The sequence below is a fragment of the Podarcis muralis genome, chromosome 14, assembly GCF_964188315.1.
Source record: "Podarcis muralis chromosome 14, rPodMur119.hap1.1, whole genome shotgun sequence".
NCBI lineage: Eukaryota > Metazoa > Chordata > Lepidosauria > Squamata > Lacertidae > Podarcis > Podarcis muralis.
This window is the reverse complement of record NC_135668.1, coordinates 30,204,696-30,221,502: the sequence shown is the minus strand read 5'-3', so window position 1 is coordinate 30,221,502 and position 16,807 is coordinate 30,204,696. Positions and strand designations below refer to the sequence as shown.

The window sequence follows — 16,807 nt, the reverse complement described above, 5'->3', positions numbered from 1 at the left end:
GCATTACAGTTGAACAATATTTTATTGGCAGATCAAATACAACGTCCACAATGAGCACCAGCCCTTTGGGTCTGTCTCTCCTTGTTAAGCAGCACCGCAACCAGACCCTCCTCCCCCCATTTGGCAGGATCATCCTTCCACCACCTGTACACATGGGAAGAGGTGCCACAGCAGGAGGCCCCCTCACCCCCCAACAGGTCAGATGTTGCTCACTGCCAAGACCCTGCAGTGTCTGATAATGGCTGAGAACTGGGGAGAGGCGCTGTGTTTCTGTGTCTGATTCTTTGTGTGCACCCTCCTCCTCCCTCTCTCTGGAGTTCTCTGGTCCATATTAGTGGGACTTCGCCACTTGGAGCTCTGCCTCGTATTTTGTCCAGCCTTGCAACCAACACTGGGGGACGATGGATGGATGGGCATCAGCACCACCCTTATCCTCTCCTTCCATTAAAGCACCTGCCTCCTCTGAGCCCCCACTCTGCTGGCTCGTTCACATTAAAGGTACCCGCTGGGGCAAGGCATGCTGTGGCCAGCACCAGGACGTGGCATCGTGGGCGGCCTTCACATGCAGCACCCAGTGGCAGGCAGTCTTCGGACCAGGCCTGGTCTCTTGGCACCAGGTGGGCCTCTTGGCACCGGCCTTTGGTGATCGTGGCAGGCGGCTGAGCCCACGGCAGGCTGTGGCAAAAGCAAAAGAGCCTCCAGGCCCTTTTGGCAGTGGCGGCAGCAGCAGCAGCTACGTAGCAACACTGATGCGGTGAAGGTTGCGCCGCTGACGCCGCAAGACACGCAGGGAGGTGTTGTTGCGTTGGCGCGAGCCTGGGAGGCAGAGCGGGCCCAGCAGAAGCCAGAGGTAGAGGAGGACACAGGCCCAGCCAGAAGAGACCTTAACCCAGAAGGTGGACCAGCTGCCGTGAGTAAAGGTGGTCTCTAGCACTGCATTTTCATAGCTGCAAGGAGAGCAGAGGCAGGTTGCATTGCAAGCTCCAAAGCTGCCCCCTCCCACCTTTTGCCACTTAAGTTGCCACTCCCCCTGGATGTGGGCACCTTGTTCCTACCTGAACCAGTTGGTGAGAGTCATCATGACGTACAGCGAGGCCAGGAAGAAGACAAAGTGGAAGGTGGAGTAGCTGTAGACCACAGGGTCGCCGTGCACAATCTGCTGCTCCACTGGGGACCCTTCCTGCTCACCTCTCTGCCCTAGGCCAGGGGTGAAAAAGGGCCCTCCTGCTCACACAGCTCAGGGATCCAAAGCCCTGCTCTGCACCAATAGCCATGTCTAGTCGAATGACCAGCTAGCTATCCTGACTCTTATGGGGTTTCCCAATGTTGGGGAGTCCTGTACACATCCCCTGTCCCTTGTTTGAGCACCTGGGGGAAAGATTCAGGAGAGACTGAGATGAGGCATGTCCCCAAAGATTCTTCCTCCTCCTATGCATACTTGAGATACCTGCCTTGCACCCCAACAGTGGATGGGGTTGGGGGGCACTGGAAGGCCTAAGTGGCTTGTGATGCTGCTGGGGCTCCATTGCACTCACCTGCTACCTCCTCTTCCATCTTATCAGGGCAACAGAAGAAACAGGACGCCTTCTGCAAAGAGAACAGGATGGATCATCCACCGCTCATGCAACCTCTTGCCACCTGGCTGTGGTTTCTCTGGCTGCCCCTTAACTCTCAATGGAAACACGGCTGGCAACTGCCAGGATGGCACCCTCACCCAACCCTTAAGTCACGATGGTGGTCATAGGGGACCCCTGGCTCTTCAGCTCCCATCAGCCTCAGCCTGTCTGGCCAGTAGCCCCAGGGGGTTGGGGATGGGGAGAAGAGAATGGGAGTTGCAGTCCAGCAACACCTGGAAGGCCAGAGGCTCTCCATCCCCATCCTGAGGGTGGTCTGTGGAGTCCTGGCTTCCCAGGAAACAAAGAGGGAGCCTAGTATCAGTTACAGAGGGTGCTGGCTTTTCCCCTCTAGCTGAAAAAGGGGGAATCCTACCCTGGTTGTATTTGGAAGTGGTAACCAGGCTAGGATTGGGCCCATCCCTGCCAGGGGAAATCCATGAGATATACATTGTGGGAACAAAGCAGATTGTGCATTTGGACATTAGAAGTTGAACACAGGCAGTATCCCAAGAAGCAGGCCTCAGACACTGAGACATTCAATAGCCTGCCTTTCTGCCCAGACACATACAGTGGTTGCAACTTGAAATGCTAAATAACAAATAAATGATAAAAGAGCAGAGAATCCTCTCAGGCAATGGAGAATTGTTTCAGGAGCTGGAGGTTAGGGGGGAAAGCATTGAAGATCAGCAGCTGCCTCTCGAGGGTTTCTGCCCCACACTGGACCCTTTCTGGAACCCACCTTAAACTCAAAGCTGTAGATCCTGACCATCCACAGAGGTCCAAACAGCTCAGCGAGCATTGATGCTTCATTGCTGCAGGAGGAGGAGGAGGACAAGGATGAGCAAATCAGCAGCAGGAGCCCTTCCTGAGCACAGCCCATCCTCTACGCAGCCATTGTAGACAGGCTGACAGGATGGGATGGACAGCCTGTCCTGTTTCTCTGACACAGAATCCACCCCAGTATGCCAGGAGTCCAGCAGGCGGGCTCTGCTCCTCCCTGTCAGGGCTGTCCCAAACTGCTTTGAGGAAAGAATCACTTGGTGGGCAGCCTGAGGGCATTACCCCAGAAGTCCAATGTGACCGGGGTGCAACTTGCCCGCATTCTCCACCAGTCTGTTAACTTGTAACAGGAATGGGTGGCAGTGCAGGTCCCTTATTCCCAGACCCCACTCTGGCAAGCTGGGGTCAATCCCTGGCTTGGGATCTGAGACCTCTGGGGGCACATAGGCAGGTACCCACCAGGCAAAGAGGACGCAGGCGTACATGACCCCAGCCCCCAGGATAGCCACCGTTGTGTCCTCAGTCTGCATCCCGTCCTTGCTCACACTGGGGAAGCAGATGGTGAGATTCTGCCCCTTGTACTGCACTGTGGGAGAGGAGGAGGAAAATGCCATTAGCTGATTGAGGGCCTGCCTCACCCCCGTGGATCTCCCCAGAAGGCAAAGGCTGAGAGCTGACACAGACCTTTCTCTGGTGGCCGGCTGGACAGGGCGGAGAAGGTCAGGTACATGACGTAGCAGCAGATGATGGAGGCCTGTAAGGGGCTGGAGCTTGGCTGTCCTGGGAGCAGGCAGGTGCAAGGGGAATAAAGGGTTATCAGTGTCCTCAAAAAACATCCCCATCCCAGCAATAAAGAGTGAAAATGCAGTCTGTGTCTATCGGCCCAGAGTCATTGGTCTACTTGTGTGTACATGATTCCTGATGCTCCCTCACTGCCAGGAGCTGTAGTTAGGGTGTGCTGTAGGAGGCAGAGTATATAAGCCGCCTCCTGACCCTTCCAATTGCTGGAAACATCACAGGCCTCTGGCTCTCTGATCCCCATCCTTGCTGAGCTCCCTGTGACAGGGTCCTGGGACTGTCTCATGACCTTGTTTCTGAATCACCTTCTGCACCTGGACCTATTCTTTCTGCTTCACCTTGTTGTGTACCTAGAAGCCTGCTCTCTTAGGTGAGTATTTGATAAAATTATTTACCCTCCTAGCACCCATCCCTCTAAGGAAACCACCTTGAACTCAACATCCTTGGGAGAGGAACTTCCAGAGAGAAGAGGGCGCTGGTTCAGTGCTTCTTGTTTGGGCAATTAAGTCCTGAGAGTGCTCTACGCTTTGCTTGTTGCAGGCCACAGAAGGCTATGAGCCCTGCCCCTCCAATCCCACCCTGTGCTGCAAAATCCACACATGCCATTACTCACGCAGGCGGACGCAGGGAGTGATGGAGATGAAGGACATCAGGAGGCACAGGGCACCGTTGAAGGCCAGCAGCCCCTTGTTGAGGAAACAGCCGCCTGGGTGGGTGTAGAATTTGTACAGGAAAGTGTAAGCGGTGGAGGCTATGGTGTAGAAGCCCAGTGTGGCCAGGAAGATAGCCAGGTACCAGCGCTTGTCCGTGGAGGCACCTGTCAGCCTGTGAGAGAACGAGGGAAAAGCTTGTTTGGAGCACTGACCTGAGGCCAGCTCCCTCCCTTCCTTCTCCGGTCCCCTTGTGGGCACTTGGTCCAGGAAAGTGCCCCAACCCATTCCATCCAGAAGGCAGACTCACCAGTTCTTGTTCCAGGTGTGGGCAAAGGCTGTGATCAGCACCAGCTGGACCAGGATGAAGGCAAAGCCTCCACAGACACCAACCAAGTGCCAGGCTGCAAGGGCCAAAGGAGGACAGAAATGTGGGCGGTGGTCAGGGGGACCAAAGAAGCCAAGTGCCACCTCTGGCTGTCCTGAGGACTCTGGAAAGCCAGCTCAGCTCTGGCCAGGAAAGGCAGGAAAGAGGCTCTTCTGGCTTAGATCCCTCAAAGAGAAGACTTTTTTGGCTGAGGAGCAGGATGATGGGAGCAAGAGCCTGCTCAATCAGGCCAATGAGGGCCCATCTGGTCCAGCATCCCCATCTCATGGTGGCCAACAAGATGCCTCAATGGGAAACCAGCAAGCAGGATTTGAGCACATGAGCTCCCTTTCCTTCTGTGCTTTCCAGGAACTGGTATTCAGAAGTACAGCTGCCTCCATGAATTTGTCTAATCTCTTAAAGCAATCTTTCAAAGCTGGTGGCCATCTCCACCTCCTATGGGTCCCCTCAGAGGATTATCAGTAAGGAAGTAAGAGAGGGAGGGATGCTGATTCTGACAGAAACAGAAAAGGATGAGGGAATGGCTCCTTTTTGCCTGTTCAGAAATCTGTCAAGCAAAAAGGGTCCATATATGTTCCGCTTGTTGTTTTCAAGTCTGCAGATGACAATGAATGATAAATGTTTCTTTCTTTCCTTACATTCTTTTGATATTTCTTTTACCTTGAAATGTATGTAAGTTACCCAAACAATTATTCACATTACATAATTTTAACCTACATCAAACAGCAGGCAGCAAGACAAATTATGTCGTATTTGGTGGAAACTGAACTGCAGCAGAATGGAAACGAGGCTGGTGAAGAAGGGAAATGGCTGCCTTCCTCCATTCCTACCTGGAGGGCTGTCCCTACAGTGATGAGGGGTGGGGCTCTTGGCAAGAGCAAGTTGCAGAGCCACCAGCCTGCAGCCAAGTGGGCTGCTCTTCTATTCTCCTTACCTCGGAGGAAGCGCTGGTCTTGGATGAAGAAGGCGGCTGCGCAGAGCCCCACAAGGATGAGGAGCTTCAGGAACCAGAACCTGCAACAGACCCCAAAGAGGCAGTGAATAACCAGGGTGGCCCCTGGATGGACGGGCCTGTGGCTTCCTCTGCCTGTTCCTCCGTAACAGCCCAGGGGCTGCCAGGTCTGTGTCAGGACCTCCCTTCTCCTCACCCATTGTGCAAGAGGGCACGGACGTTGCTGCTGGACTTGATGTTGACCAAGAAGGCTGCCTGGCCCAGGTAGAAGCAGGCGGTGCCAAAGCAGACCCTGTAGACGGCTGAGTAGCCCACCAGGATGTCACAGTCACTGCCCCCAGGAAGATGCTCACACAGCACTGCGTAGAAAGGCACCTGTGGAAGGAAGGGAGAGAGACCCGGGGTGGGGGGAAGCATTGCCAGAACTTCCACCCTGGAACCCCTGATTGATTGATTGATTGATTGATTGATTGATTGATTGATTGATTGCATTTATATCCCACTTTATGCCACTCCAAGGAGCTCAAAGCAGCATGCATGGCTATTTCCCATCTCATTTAATCCCCACAGAAACCCTGTGAGGCAAGATGTGCCCCCCCCAAATCACACCCAGTGAGCTTCATGGCCAAGTAGGGATTTGAACCCTTGTATTCCTGGTCCGAGTCCAACATGCTAACCATTGTGCCACTATTTAAAAGGTAAAGGTAAAGGGACCCCTGACCATTAGGTCCAGTCGTGGCCGACTCTGGGCTCATCTTGCTTTACTGTCTGAGGGAGCCGGCATACAGCTTCCGGGTCATGTGGCCAGCATGACTAAGCTGCTTCTGGCGAACCAGAGCAGCACACGGAAACACCGTTTACCTTCCTGCTGGAGCGGTACCTGTTTAGCTACTTGCACTTTGACGTGCTTTCGAACTGCTAGGTTGGCAGGAGCAGGGACCAAGCAACGGGAGCTCACCCCGTCACGGGGATTCGAACCGCCGACCTTCTGATCGGCAAGTCCTAAGCTCTGTGGTTTAACCCACAGCACCACCCACGTCCCTGTGCCACTATTTAGTGTGGAATTAAAATGTTTGCTTTGCAGAGCCCACCCTCTGCTTTCTTCTCTTTTTAAATAGAACTAGAGTAATAGCATTTTTAAAAGGGAAGTGAATTAATAAGAGGAAGCTGGTCATTCAAGCCCCTCCCTGCCACTTAGAAGAGATTATTTTCTCAGAATAGTGGCCAGTTGTCCTCCCCTCCCCCCACCCCAATGAGCCTCCAGGTGCAGGTGGAGGAAGCTCCCAATGGCAGTGGCTTCTCACTCACTCACGTTCTCCTTGATGGCTTCAGCCACAGTGCGGGAGAGCATGAAGCAGCAGCTGGCACAGGCCAGGATGTGGAAGAGCATGTAGAGGAGCCGGGTCCCCGTCGAGACCTTGATGCCGGGGCAGCAGGGGCAGCACAAGGTGCAAGGGGCTGGGCCGCAGCAGCAGCAAATCTGAGTAGGGGAGAGGGAAGTTGAGTGTTACCTACTTAGGCCCTCTCTACATGCCCAGCAACCCTCTGTCTCCCTACCCACAATGAGCTGGACTCCCTGCCTCTTCCATCTCACTGGACCCTTCACCCCAAGCCTCTGCCAGCAGAAAGCAGCTAGGGTCTGTTGCCTGCATGGGTGAGGGGCTGGGCAGCCGGATTGTCCTGGGTCAGTCCCTAGGCTTGGCCCACCCACAAGGCTGTCCCTGAGCAGGTCCTTGAGCAGTGAGTGAGGGGCACAGCCTGCAGGAGGCGGGATTAAGGGGATTGGGAAGCTCAGGTACCATCTGTTGCTGCTGGAGGGGGGCAGGCGTCACATTCAGGGTCCAACGTGCTTCCACCAACCCACCAGTCTCTGGTTCAGCTGGACAAAATATGCAAAACAAGCAACCCAGCTCTTGGGGCCAGCTGTGGGTCATGAACTGGCAGTGACACAGAATTTCTAAGATGGTGTTTTAGTTCTTACTGGTAATTTCTTTTTGCTGTTCTACGCTGTACTTTAGAGCAGCTCCTCTTATATTAACTGCAGTTAATAAATAAAACAATTCATGCATGGTTTCTCCCTTGTGGGAAAACCAGCTGTGGGTTGCAATGTTTCTGTGCCCTCAGAGAGTTTTGTGCCACCCATCCTGAGACTGTGGAACACACAATAGGTTAGAAAGGGAGGGCACATTCCTGTCACTGAGACGTGCCAGCTGAGCAGTCTGCTATGGAAGTAGCATAATAGGCACCTGTCTGTGAGCAGAGATGGGCTTTCCAGGCTGACTCCACAGGCTTCCCTGTAATCTGGAGTTCACGTGTGCCCAGGAGGATTGCTCTGGCACTGTCAATAAGTCCAATTGACAGTGCAATACTTTAAAGGTAAATCTCAGTGAGCATATACAGGAAAATGAATTTGTATACCAAGCAGGGATACTGAATGGCACACTTTAAGACCAGGAGGGGCTGTGGCTCAATGGCAGAGCATCTGCTTGGCATGTAGAAGGTTCCAGGTTCAATCTCAAGCCCCTTCTCCAGGTATGGCTGGGAAGGCCCCTGAATGAAGACTGGAGAGCTATTGCTGCCAGCCAGTGTAGACAGTGCTGAGCTGGCTAGTCTGATTCAGTAGAAGATGGCTCCTGACACTCCTAAGACTCATTGTTTTAACTTGCTTGCATTGCCTTATTATCACTCTGCAGGACACCTTTGGATGCTAACAACCTTCTCATTGGCCCACTTTCCAAAGACTCCAAAGCTCCTGTGTCACTGAGTTCTCTGCCTGCTGCTTCCAACCAGTTTTGCAGCTGTTGCATTTCTTATTCTTTCCCTGGGTCTAGGACAGCAACACCTGGATCCCATAAGGCAATGGCCCCAAAGAGGAGCCAGCCAAAGCCACCCACCCACCCACCCCTAGCTCTGCACCTGAGTAATAACCCTAGAGAGGGATTAGAGTCACTCCTAATTGACACAGGCACAGCATCCATCCCCTCCTCCCACCTGAGCTGGGCAGAGTCCCTCCCCATGATCTGCAGTTGGGCCAATGAAGTTAGGGATGCATTGCAGGGTAAGGGACCACCTTTGCTAGTTGGCCACATTTTTTGCCTGCCTCAGGAAGCTCCTTGAACACCTTTCACCCTCCTCAGTCAAGAAGCACACCTGGGAAAGAGTTTGAATAGAATGTGTTCCTCAACCCAGCTGGGATATCACCTCAAGATGGGGAGCTTAATTCTCCATGTGCCCAGAGCCAGGGGCCTGAAACTGCTGCCCATCAGCTTAAGGAGATTTTATGGAGAGGACCCCTCCAGGCACCAACCAGCATCTTAGAGAAACACTCCCTTGGATTCCTGTTACAAGAGAGGCAGGGGCACCACACCTAGAGGGAAATTGGCGCTCTGCTTCCTAGAAGCTACTCTACACAAAGAAGGTGCTCATGTTCCATTCCTGAAGAGTTTGGATTTGATATCCCGCTTTATCACTACCCGAAGGAGACTCAAAGTGGCTAACATTCTCCTTTCCCTTCCTCCCCCACAACAAACACTCTGTGAGGTGAGTGGGGCTGAGAGACTTCAAAGAAGTGTGACTGGCCCAAGGTCATCCAGCAGCTGCATGTGGAGGAGCGGAGACGCGAACCCGGTTCCCCAGATTATGAGACTACCGCTCTTAACCACTACACCACACTGGCTGGATGAGTGGGTGAATCCTGAGCTTCTAGAGGCAAGAGCTGGCACCAGGTTATGGGGTAGCATCCCTGTGGAGGCTCCTTCCAGGCAGGATTTCTTTGTGGAAAACAATGCTGCTCAGGCACACAAGTTTTCTGCATTGTTTATACAACATCACCGCCATCAAAATCCCAGCCCACATTTTTTAAATTTACATTTAATCCGGATTTCCCCTTCCTCTGGGAAATCCGATAAGTAGAAACAACCTGTTAAACATCCGCTGTCACTGTCTGGTGTAGAAATTTCTTGGCACAGAGTTGTTGTGGGGTTTTTTTTGGGGGGGTGGGGAGGGATAGTTTGTCATGTGTGTGGTGTTGACTGAAGTTTTGGTGGGTGGCCTCTATCACACACATAAACCCTGCATTCGTCAGCTCCTCTCCAGAGCACAAGTTAAGCTATTTTGTTCCAGATACACCAGTAAGAGACAGAAGATGTTCATTCCCAGTAATGACTACAATGCTGAAGGTGCATTTGAATTTCAGTGGCCTGATGAGAGGAAGTTGTGATATCAAGTCATTGTGGGGAATTACCTCTTCAGACTGTAATCACAGCACATACACCAGACTTTCTCTTTTAAAAGGTTTAATCTGAATTTCATGCACAAAACCTCCTCCTTGGCACCTTTTATTATATGTGGTGGAATTGTAAAAAGATAAAGGAATTCTAGGAGATGATATATAATGAATTTTAAATTTTTTGTAAAACCAATAAAAATTATTTTTTTAAACAAGAGAACTTCAGTCTTTCATTGATGCTGCGCTTTGGGGATGGGGTGGGGGAAGAGACTGCATAGCTGTGCTGTTAATGGTTACAGGGATATATAGATAAGATTAGCCATATTTAAAAAAAATGTTGCCACTTGGTCCCAGCCAAACAGCAGATCAATATAGCACTTCCCAAGTACAGTATATATAAAAAAAAGAATCAAGAGATATCGCTCCCCCTTCTGCCAACAGGCCTCCATTTTGTGCCTTGTGAAACACGACAACTGGGCTAGCCAAGTTTGCCCTCTTGCCTTCTTCTCATAGCTGTCAACTTTCAGATTTGAAAATAAGGGATCAGCAACCTCGCCTGTCCTGGGGACAGTCTACGGGATATCTAACAATCCGGGATAGCAGTGGGAAACGGCGCTGGAATAAGGGAATTTCTCGCAAAAAAGGGAACGTTGACAGCTATGCCTCCTTCTGTGCTGCCAGCGATGCAGAGGAGGGGCAAAAAAGCCACCAACTGAATTAATTCTGCCAGGCTCCACCCTCTGATGTGGATGGCAAGCGGGGTAACAGTGAAAATCCACGGTTGAATAAACAAGATGTGTGGAAGGCCACGTGCCAATTGCATGCATCTGAAAACCAGCCCTGCAGGACCCGTTTGCAACAGAAAACCCCTTCTGGAAGTCCCCCTGAGCACTGGGGAACAGTGCTGGGCAGACTGTGTGAACAAGGCAAGAAGGGCGACCCAACCCCCAACCCCCTCCCCCCGGCCACACATGCATCATCCCAAGAACCCTCTGCATGTGTTTTTTTCTACATTCTCGTTGTGAGTCCAATTATCTTTCATTTAGTTGTGTTGATTGTCAAGGCTGAGGCTCACAAGCCTTTATCCTCTGAACCTCCGTGGGAGGCCTGATCCTTCCCTGGTCCTGGATCTGAGGGCAAGGGCCAAGTGAGCTGCTGGGCAAATGGCTAGCTTGCTTTCCCCAACATTGGCCACGGCTAGAGGCTTTCTCACTTGAGGGGAGGTTGCTGGGACTCTGGCCTGAGCTTGGGCCTTGCAGGAACAGCAGAAGGTCCATTGTGGCTCAGTGGAAGAGCACCTGCTTGGCAGAAGGTCCTTGGTTTGATACCCATGGCATCTCCAGGAGAGACTAGGAATGCCCCCTGTCTGATACCCTGGTGAGGTGCTGCCAGTCAGTGTGGCCCAGGGGTAGAAGCAGCAGCTCGTGTTCAAGCTGGCATCGCCTGTTCTGGCTGTTCCCTCCCTTGGGGGCCTCTTGTGACAGGCCTTGGCCAAACCCGAGAGCTGACAAGTCTTGAAGCCTCCCCTCTGCTTACCTGGGCCTTGCAGTAGCCTGGCACCATCCCTCCTCCTCTGTTCCCGGTGCCCCCAGCTCCCCAAGGGAACGGCTGGACGACCTGCCCTCGTCCCCCAGTCATCTGCTCCTGGCTCAGTGGGCCCAGCCCTTTGCTCAGCAGCACATCCCTGGGACCAGGTGGAGCCTACTCTCCAGAAAGCGGTTGCAAAGAGAAAGCCAATTAGTTGAGAGGCTGAGATTGGCCAACTGGCAACCCGCTGCCTCCACCTTTGATCCTTGGGACCAGCGATTGGCCTTCCTGGGGTGGGGGGATGGTGCTTCTTTCCCCTCCACTTGCCTTTCTGCCTGATTATGTCAGGAGCCAAATCTGCCTCTTTAACCCTCTTACCCGGCAGAAATAGAGAGCTTAGCCGTTCCGTTGGGTTAGGTGAATCTCAGGCTGTTGTTGCAAGATGGAAGGGATAGGAGCCTTCTCACCTCAGGTCCCCCCAGGGAGCAAAGTAGCAGCCACAGAGGCTCCCTCGCCAGGGCCTTGCCTGGCAAGGGAGCCTCTGTGAACCTGCTCCAAGGGCAGGGAGGGTGGCAGGCAGGCAGAGGACTCCACCAGCCTTCAGCCATGCAGGACTACTGGCCTCTTTTGGCTGCCAGAGACTGGGCAGGGCTTCCATCAGGGAACTAAAACTGATCTGGCCATAGCGGCACACACTTTAGTTGCATCCCTGTGTGGATTACTGTTAACATACTCTGCGTTGGGCTGCCTTTGAAAGTGCCCAGAAACTTCAACTGGTCCAAAAAGGTGAAGCTAGACCAGGGGTAGGCAAACTTATCTGGCCAATCGCCTTCTAAATCCGGCCCGCAAACGGTCTGGGAATCAGCCGGTTTTACTTAGTAGAATGTGTCCTTTTATTTAAAATAAGGTCTGAGGGACAGTGGACTGGCCCCCTGCTGAAAAGGTTTGCTGACCCCTGATAGACTGTTGACTGGGGCAGGTTATAGGAACCATATGACACCCTTGTTGCAACAGCTCCGCTGGTTACCAGTTTGTTTCCAGGCACAATTCAAAGTGTTGGTTGTGACCAATAAAGCCCTATCTGAAAGACCATATTCTTCCATATAAACCTGCCTGCGCTCCGAGATCTTCAGGGAAGACCCTTCTCTCAGTCCTGCCAACCTCACAGGCATGCTTTGTGGCAACACAGAGCCTTCTTGATGGCTGCTCCCATGAACTTCCTAGAGAAGCTAGAATGGCTCCCACCTTGTCCACTGCCAGCAGGTGAAGACTGTTTTATTCCGACAGGCCTTGGGGAACTGACTTGTTTTGTGGGGATTTTGAAGGAAAGGTCTTTTAATACCACTGTTTATTTTTACTGTTTTTATTAATAGCTTTATTCTTTATATTGTTTTACTTCTATTGGAGTTTAGTTGCTTTTTAGTGATGATCATAGAATGGTAGAATTGGAAGGGACCATGAAGATTATCTTGACCAAACCCCTGCAATGCAGGAATATGCAGCTGTCCCATACAAGGATCAAACCTGCAACCTTGGCATTATCTGCACCAAACTCTAACCAACTAAGCCAGTGTTTCCCAACCTTTTTTGGGCAAAGGCACACTTCTTTCATGAAAAAAATCTCGAGGCACACCACCATTAGAAAATGTTAAAAAATTTAACTCTGTGCCTGTATTGACTATATAAAAAGTACAGTGGTGCCTCGCAAGACGAAATTAATTCGTTCCGCAAGTCTCTTCGTCTTGCGAGTTTTTCGTCTTGCGATGCACGGTTTCCCATAGGAATGCATTGAAAATCAATTAATGCGTTCCTAGGGAAACCGCCTTCAGACCAGGTCCGGGGACAGTCTGTCCCCCGACCTCTTCTGAAGGCTGGGGGGGGGGGGGGGACAAGGGCTTTTCTTCCCACTGCCAGCCTTCAGAAGGCTGTTCTGAAGGCTGGCGGTGGGAAGAAAAGCCCTTCTTCTCACCTCCCGCCCCGCAAGCTCCGGGGACAGGAGGGCTTTGCTGCCGACCGCCAGCATTTTAAAAGCCCCTGCTGTCCCGGGGCGATTTTAAAATGCTGGCGGGCGGGAGCGAAGTCTCCGCTGCCCCGAGGAGATTTTAAAATGCTGGGGGTCGGCAGCGAACGCTTCGCTCCCGCCCGCCAGCATTTTAAGATCGCCCGGGGCAGCGGAGAAGTCTCCGCTGTCCCGGGAAGGCAGGCGGGGGGAGCAAAGACTTTTGCCCCCGCCTGCCTTCAGAAGAGGTCCAGGACCTCGTTCCGATGCCTGGCGGCGGGGTGCGAGGTTCCCACCCCACCGCCCCGCTTCGGAGCAGCGTTCCGAAGCGGGGCGGCTGGGGCAGGTGTTCCCGCCCCCCGCCCCGCTTCGGAGCACCGGGAGAAGCGATCTCCCCGCAGCCCCTTGCTTCAAAAGAGGTCCGGGGGCAGCGGGGAAGAAGCGCTGCGCTTCCCGCTGCCCCCGGACCTCTTTTGAAGCAAGGGGCTGCGGGGAGATCGCTTCTCCCCGCAAAGCCTTGCTTCAAAAGAGGTCCGGGGGCAGCGCGAAGCGCTTCCCGCTGTCCCCGGACCTCTTTTGAAGCAAGGGGCGGTGGGGAGAAGCGATCTCGGGCGCCGCGGCGCGCAGGCGCACTGCTCGCTCCTCTTTCCGCGCAGGCGCCTTCTCTCGCTCTTTTGCCTCCTTTTCTTTCTCTCTCGATGGTCCGCCTACAAAGGAGCGAGGGAGGCGCCCGCCATGTTTGGATTTGCATCCAGCAGGAGATGCCGCCGCCGCCCCGCCTCTCCCGCCTCCCTCCCACGGCACACCAGGCAAGGTCTCACGGCACACCAGTGTGCCGCGGAACACCGGTTGGGAAACACTGAACTAAGCAATCAGGGCGTATATGTATTTTATCTGTGTATCAGGGCGTTCTGTATTTTATCTGTGTTGTATTAATTTGTGCAAGTCACCTTGAATCCTGGTCGGGGGCAAATGCTGGATATAAATAAATATAATAATTAATGATATGAACAACTCTAAAGCAACAAACAGGTTTGGGTCACCTTGAAGACAAACAGGTGACAACCTGACATTTGGGGATTTGCCAGATGTCTAATCCCTGTGAAACAAGGTGGGGAGGCCACAAGAATGACAATTGCTCTACCATCCTGCTTATCCAGTCCTAGAGAATGATTTCCACACCCTAGCTGTTGCAAGGAAGTGTGGGTGGGTATCTGACTCCCAGGGCCGTCTTTAGCAGATGCGGCGCTGGGGTGCAAATATCCGCCCAGCGCCCCCCAAATTACCACGGATAGTGTTGGGGTGGCTGTAGCTGCGCAATGCCAGCCATCGGGGGGGGGGGCACAACTCTCCCCCATGCCGCTGCGGAAGAGCGATCCTCACAGAGGCTTGGGAGTGAAGTTGCGCCCCTCCCAAGCCTTCGCGGGAGGAGAGCGCAGCTTCCCTCCCAAGCCTCCTCGGGAGGAGAGCAATCCCCACAGAGGCTTGGGACGCTTGGGAGGAAAGCTGCACGCCCGCCAGCCTTATGGTTGGCGGGGCGCAGCTGGTGGGCATGCAGGGAGAGGGGAGGCCGCCTGCAAAGCCGTGCAGCTCTCCCACTTGCTGGGGTGCCCCTGAGAGGCCAGCGCCCTGGCGCGATGCGCCACTAAGCCTTATGGGAAAGACGGCTCTGCTGACTCCCTTCCTGTGCCCTCCCCATCGACTTGCTACCGAGAGGCCCCAGGTCCACTGAAAGGCTCAGCCTGCTTTCCCCTGGGATCTGTCCTCACCCAGCCACTGCCACACCCTCTCATCTTTCCTTCCCCATGAACTGCCTCATCTCTGAGCTCTCTGCATGGCATAATAATTCCCTCCGCCTAACAAACACCGCCGCCCCTGTGACATTAGGCACATCCCGCCTTACCCACACTCTGCCTCTTATTCTTTCCAGGCCTGTTGTCCTGTGAAGAAAGCAGATAGATATTTTCTCCCTCTCTCATAATACTAAGAGCTCACTGGGGCCCGTCCAATGGAACTGGATGGTGGGAGATTCAGGAGAGACAAAGAGAAGCACTTCACACCGAGGAGAGTTTAACGAAGATATTTGCTACCACAATATGTAATGATGACCACCAATGTGGATAGCTTTAAAATAAAATTATTAGATAAATTAAAGAAGGAAAAAGCTACCAATGGCTACTAGCCACAATAGTTGTGTTCTACCTGTACTCTCTTATATGCCTCTGAATGCCAGTTCATAGGAATCACGAGTGCGGAGCGTGCTGTTATTGCACTCTGGTCCTGCTTGTAGGCTTCCTATAGGGACATCTGGTTGGTCACTGTGAGAACAGGATTCTAGACTAGATGGACACATCCAGTCCACATCCACAAGAGGTCCACCATTTGTACTTTTCTGCTTTTCCTTTTGACCTCACGGTTTACAATTCCACCCACATGCTTGCCCTTCCAGGATAACTCAGGACAACACTGATGACATGACCTGTAGCTCCACAAAGGTTTACATTGGTTAATTTTTAAGGTGGCACAAGACGCTTTGTTGCTTTTTCTTAACGTTGTGTTTGGCAGTCTGTGGGAGCTTATCTCCATGCCTGTCGCCTGCCATAACTGGTGTATAGAAATACCTGTCCCTAACATTTAGACTGATGCAGGTTGTTCAGTTTCAGGGTTGAAGGCTGACTGTTTCTTTTGGGGGCCCCTGGACAAAAATGTGAGCAGAAATACAAAAAGCCAGGCTTTTATCATAGCTGGGACTGGGCAGCAGTGTTTGTGTCCCCTTCCCAGAAAATGGAGGCTTGTCTGCTCTTTCAGTCTTGTTTCCAGTAAATGGGGTGCTGTTTATTTTAGCTTTAGTTTGTAAGCATCTAAAAGTGACTGTCCATTGGATGAATGGCATACAGTTGGCTTCTGGATTTGGGCTGCGAGGAGGAGGGTCAATGAACTAGCTTGACCTATCCTCCAATCTCAGGGGACATTGGGGTGGGGGGAAAACAAGGTGCAAAGGGGGAAGCAGTTAGTAATACAGTGATCAAAGAAAGCACATGTTTGTTTAAGGAGACAAAGTCAGAGAAGATTTGCAAACATGATCCCAGGGGAGCCAGGGGTGAAGGCTTTCTCTCTAGCCCTGTTTTGCTATCAAAATCACTCTCACAGTTGCTTTCTCGATGCAAGATAAAATATAGGAAGTGGGAAGAATTTTGTTGCAAAAATGTGGAAACAGTGATTCACCTCTTCCCTTTGGGCCATTCCTGTGATCAACTCCACAGTCACTCAATCCGCATTTTCTTTAAATAAAACCTGCCAAGAGACTGAATAATAATAATGATAATAGTAATAATAATAATAATAATAATAATAATAATAATAATAATATGAACAAATAATTCTGAGCTACCTTGCAGGGTTGTTGTTCAATATCTGCAATCTGCCTCCATCTCTATTGTACAGCATACATTGCAGTAGTCTACACTGCAGGAATGTCATTCAGTAGCTTTCTCAGCCACGGTTCCCCACCCAATAAAGAGACAATGGGCTGCATTGACATGGTACTTTTTAATGTTTGAAAATCTTGTGAAAGCCACATTTTTCCTATGAGAACTCCAAAGGAGTAGAGCCCTTTGCTTTTGTTGCTCTGGTTCAGTTTTCTGTCCTCCGCCCACCACACTTATTTATAACTGCTAGGTTTCTATAGTGCTTTCTCTGAACAGCTATTGGGGTGGGAGCAAGAAGGTCAAAATGAACCTGGAAGCTCTACCCGCAGATGTTTGGCTCGCCAATCTACATTCCACTCTCTATGGTGGAGCCTTGCATCGGCGCTCTAGGATCTTGCGCTGATCTCTATATTAGTGCAGCTTTCTCCTTTTTCCGCTGCT

General features: G+C 52.0%; 1 protein-coding gene across 1 annotated transcript; it reads right to left on the bottom strand.

The window, feature by feature from the left end:
- Positions 1–541: 541 nt before the first annotated feature.
- On the bottom strand, positions 542–11,707 carry SERINC4 (serine incorporator 4). The gene is made up of 12 exons (XM_028707015.2): positions 10,949–11,707; positions 6,497–6,664; positions 5,381–5,559; positions 5,167–5,246; positions 4,155–4,248; positions 3,808–4,019; positions 3,081–3,176; positions 2,856–2,982; positions 2,356–2,428; positions 1,536–1,587; positions 1,056–1,197; positions 542–947 (listed from the first exon to the last, which is right to left on the bottom strand). Exons 1-12 carry the CDS (start codon positions 11,048–11,050, stop codon positions 734–736), a joined length of 1,539 nt encoding a protein of 512 aa, XP_028562848.2. The 5' UTR covers positions 11,051–11,707; the 3' UTR covers positions 542–733.
- Positions 11,708–16,807: the final 5,100 nt, after the last annotated feature.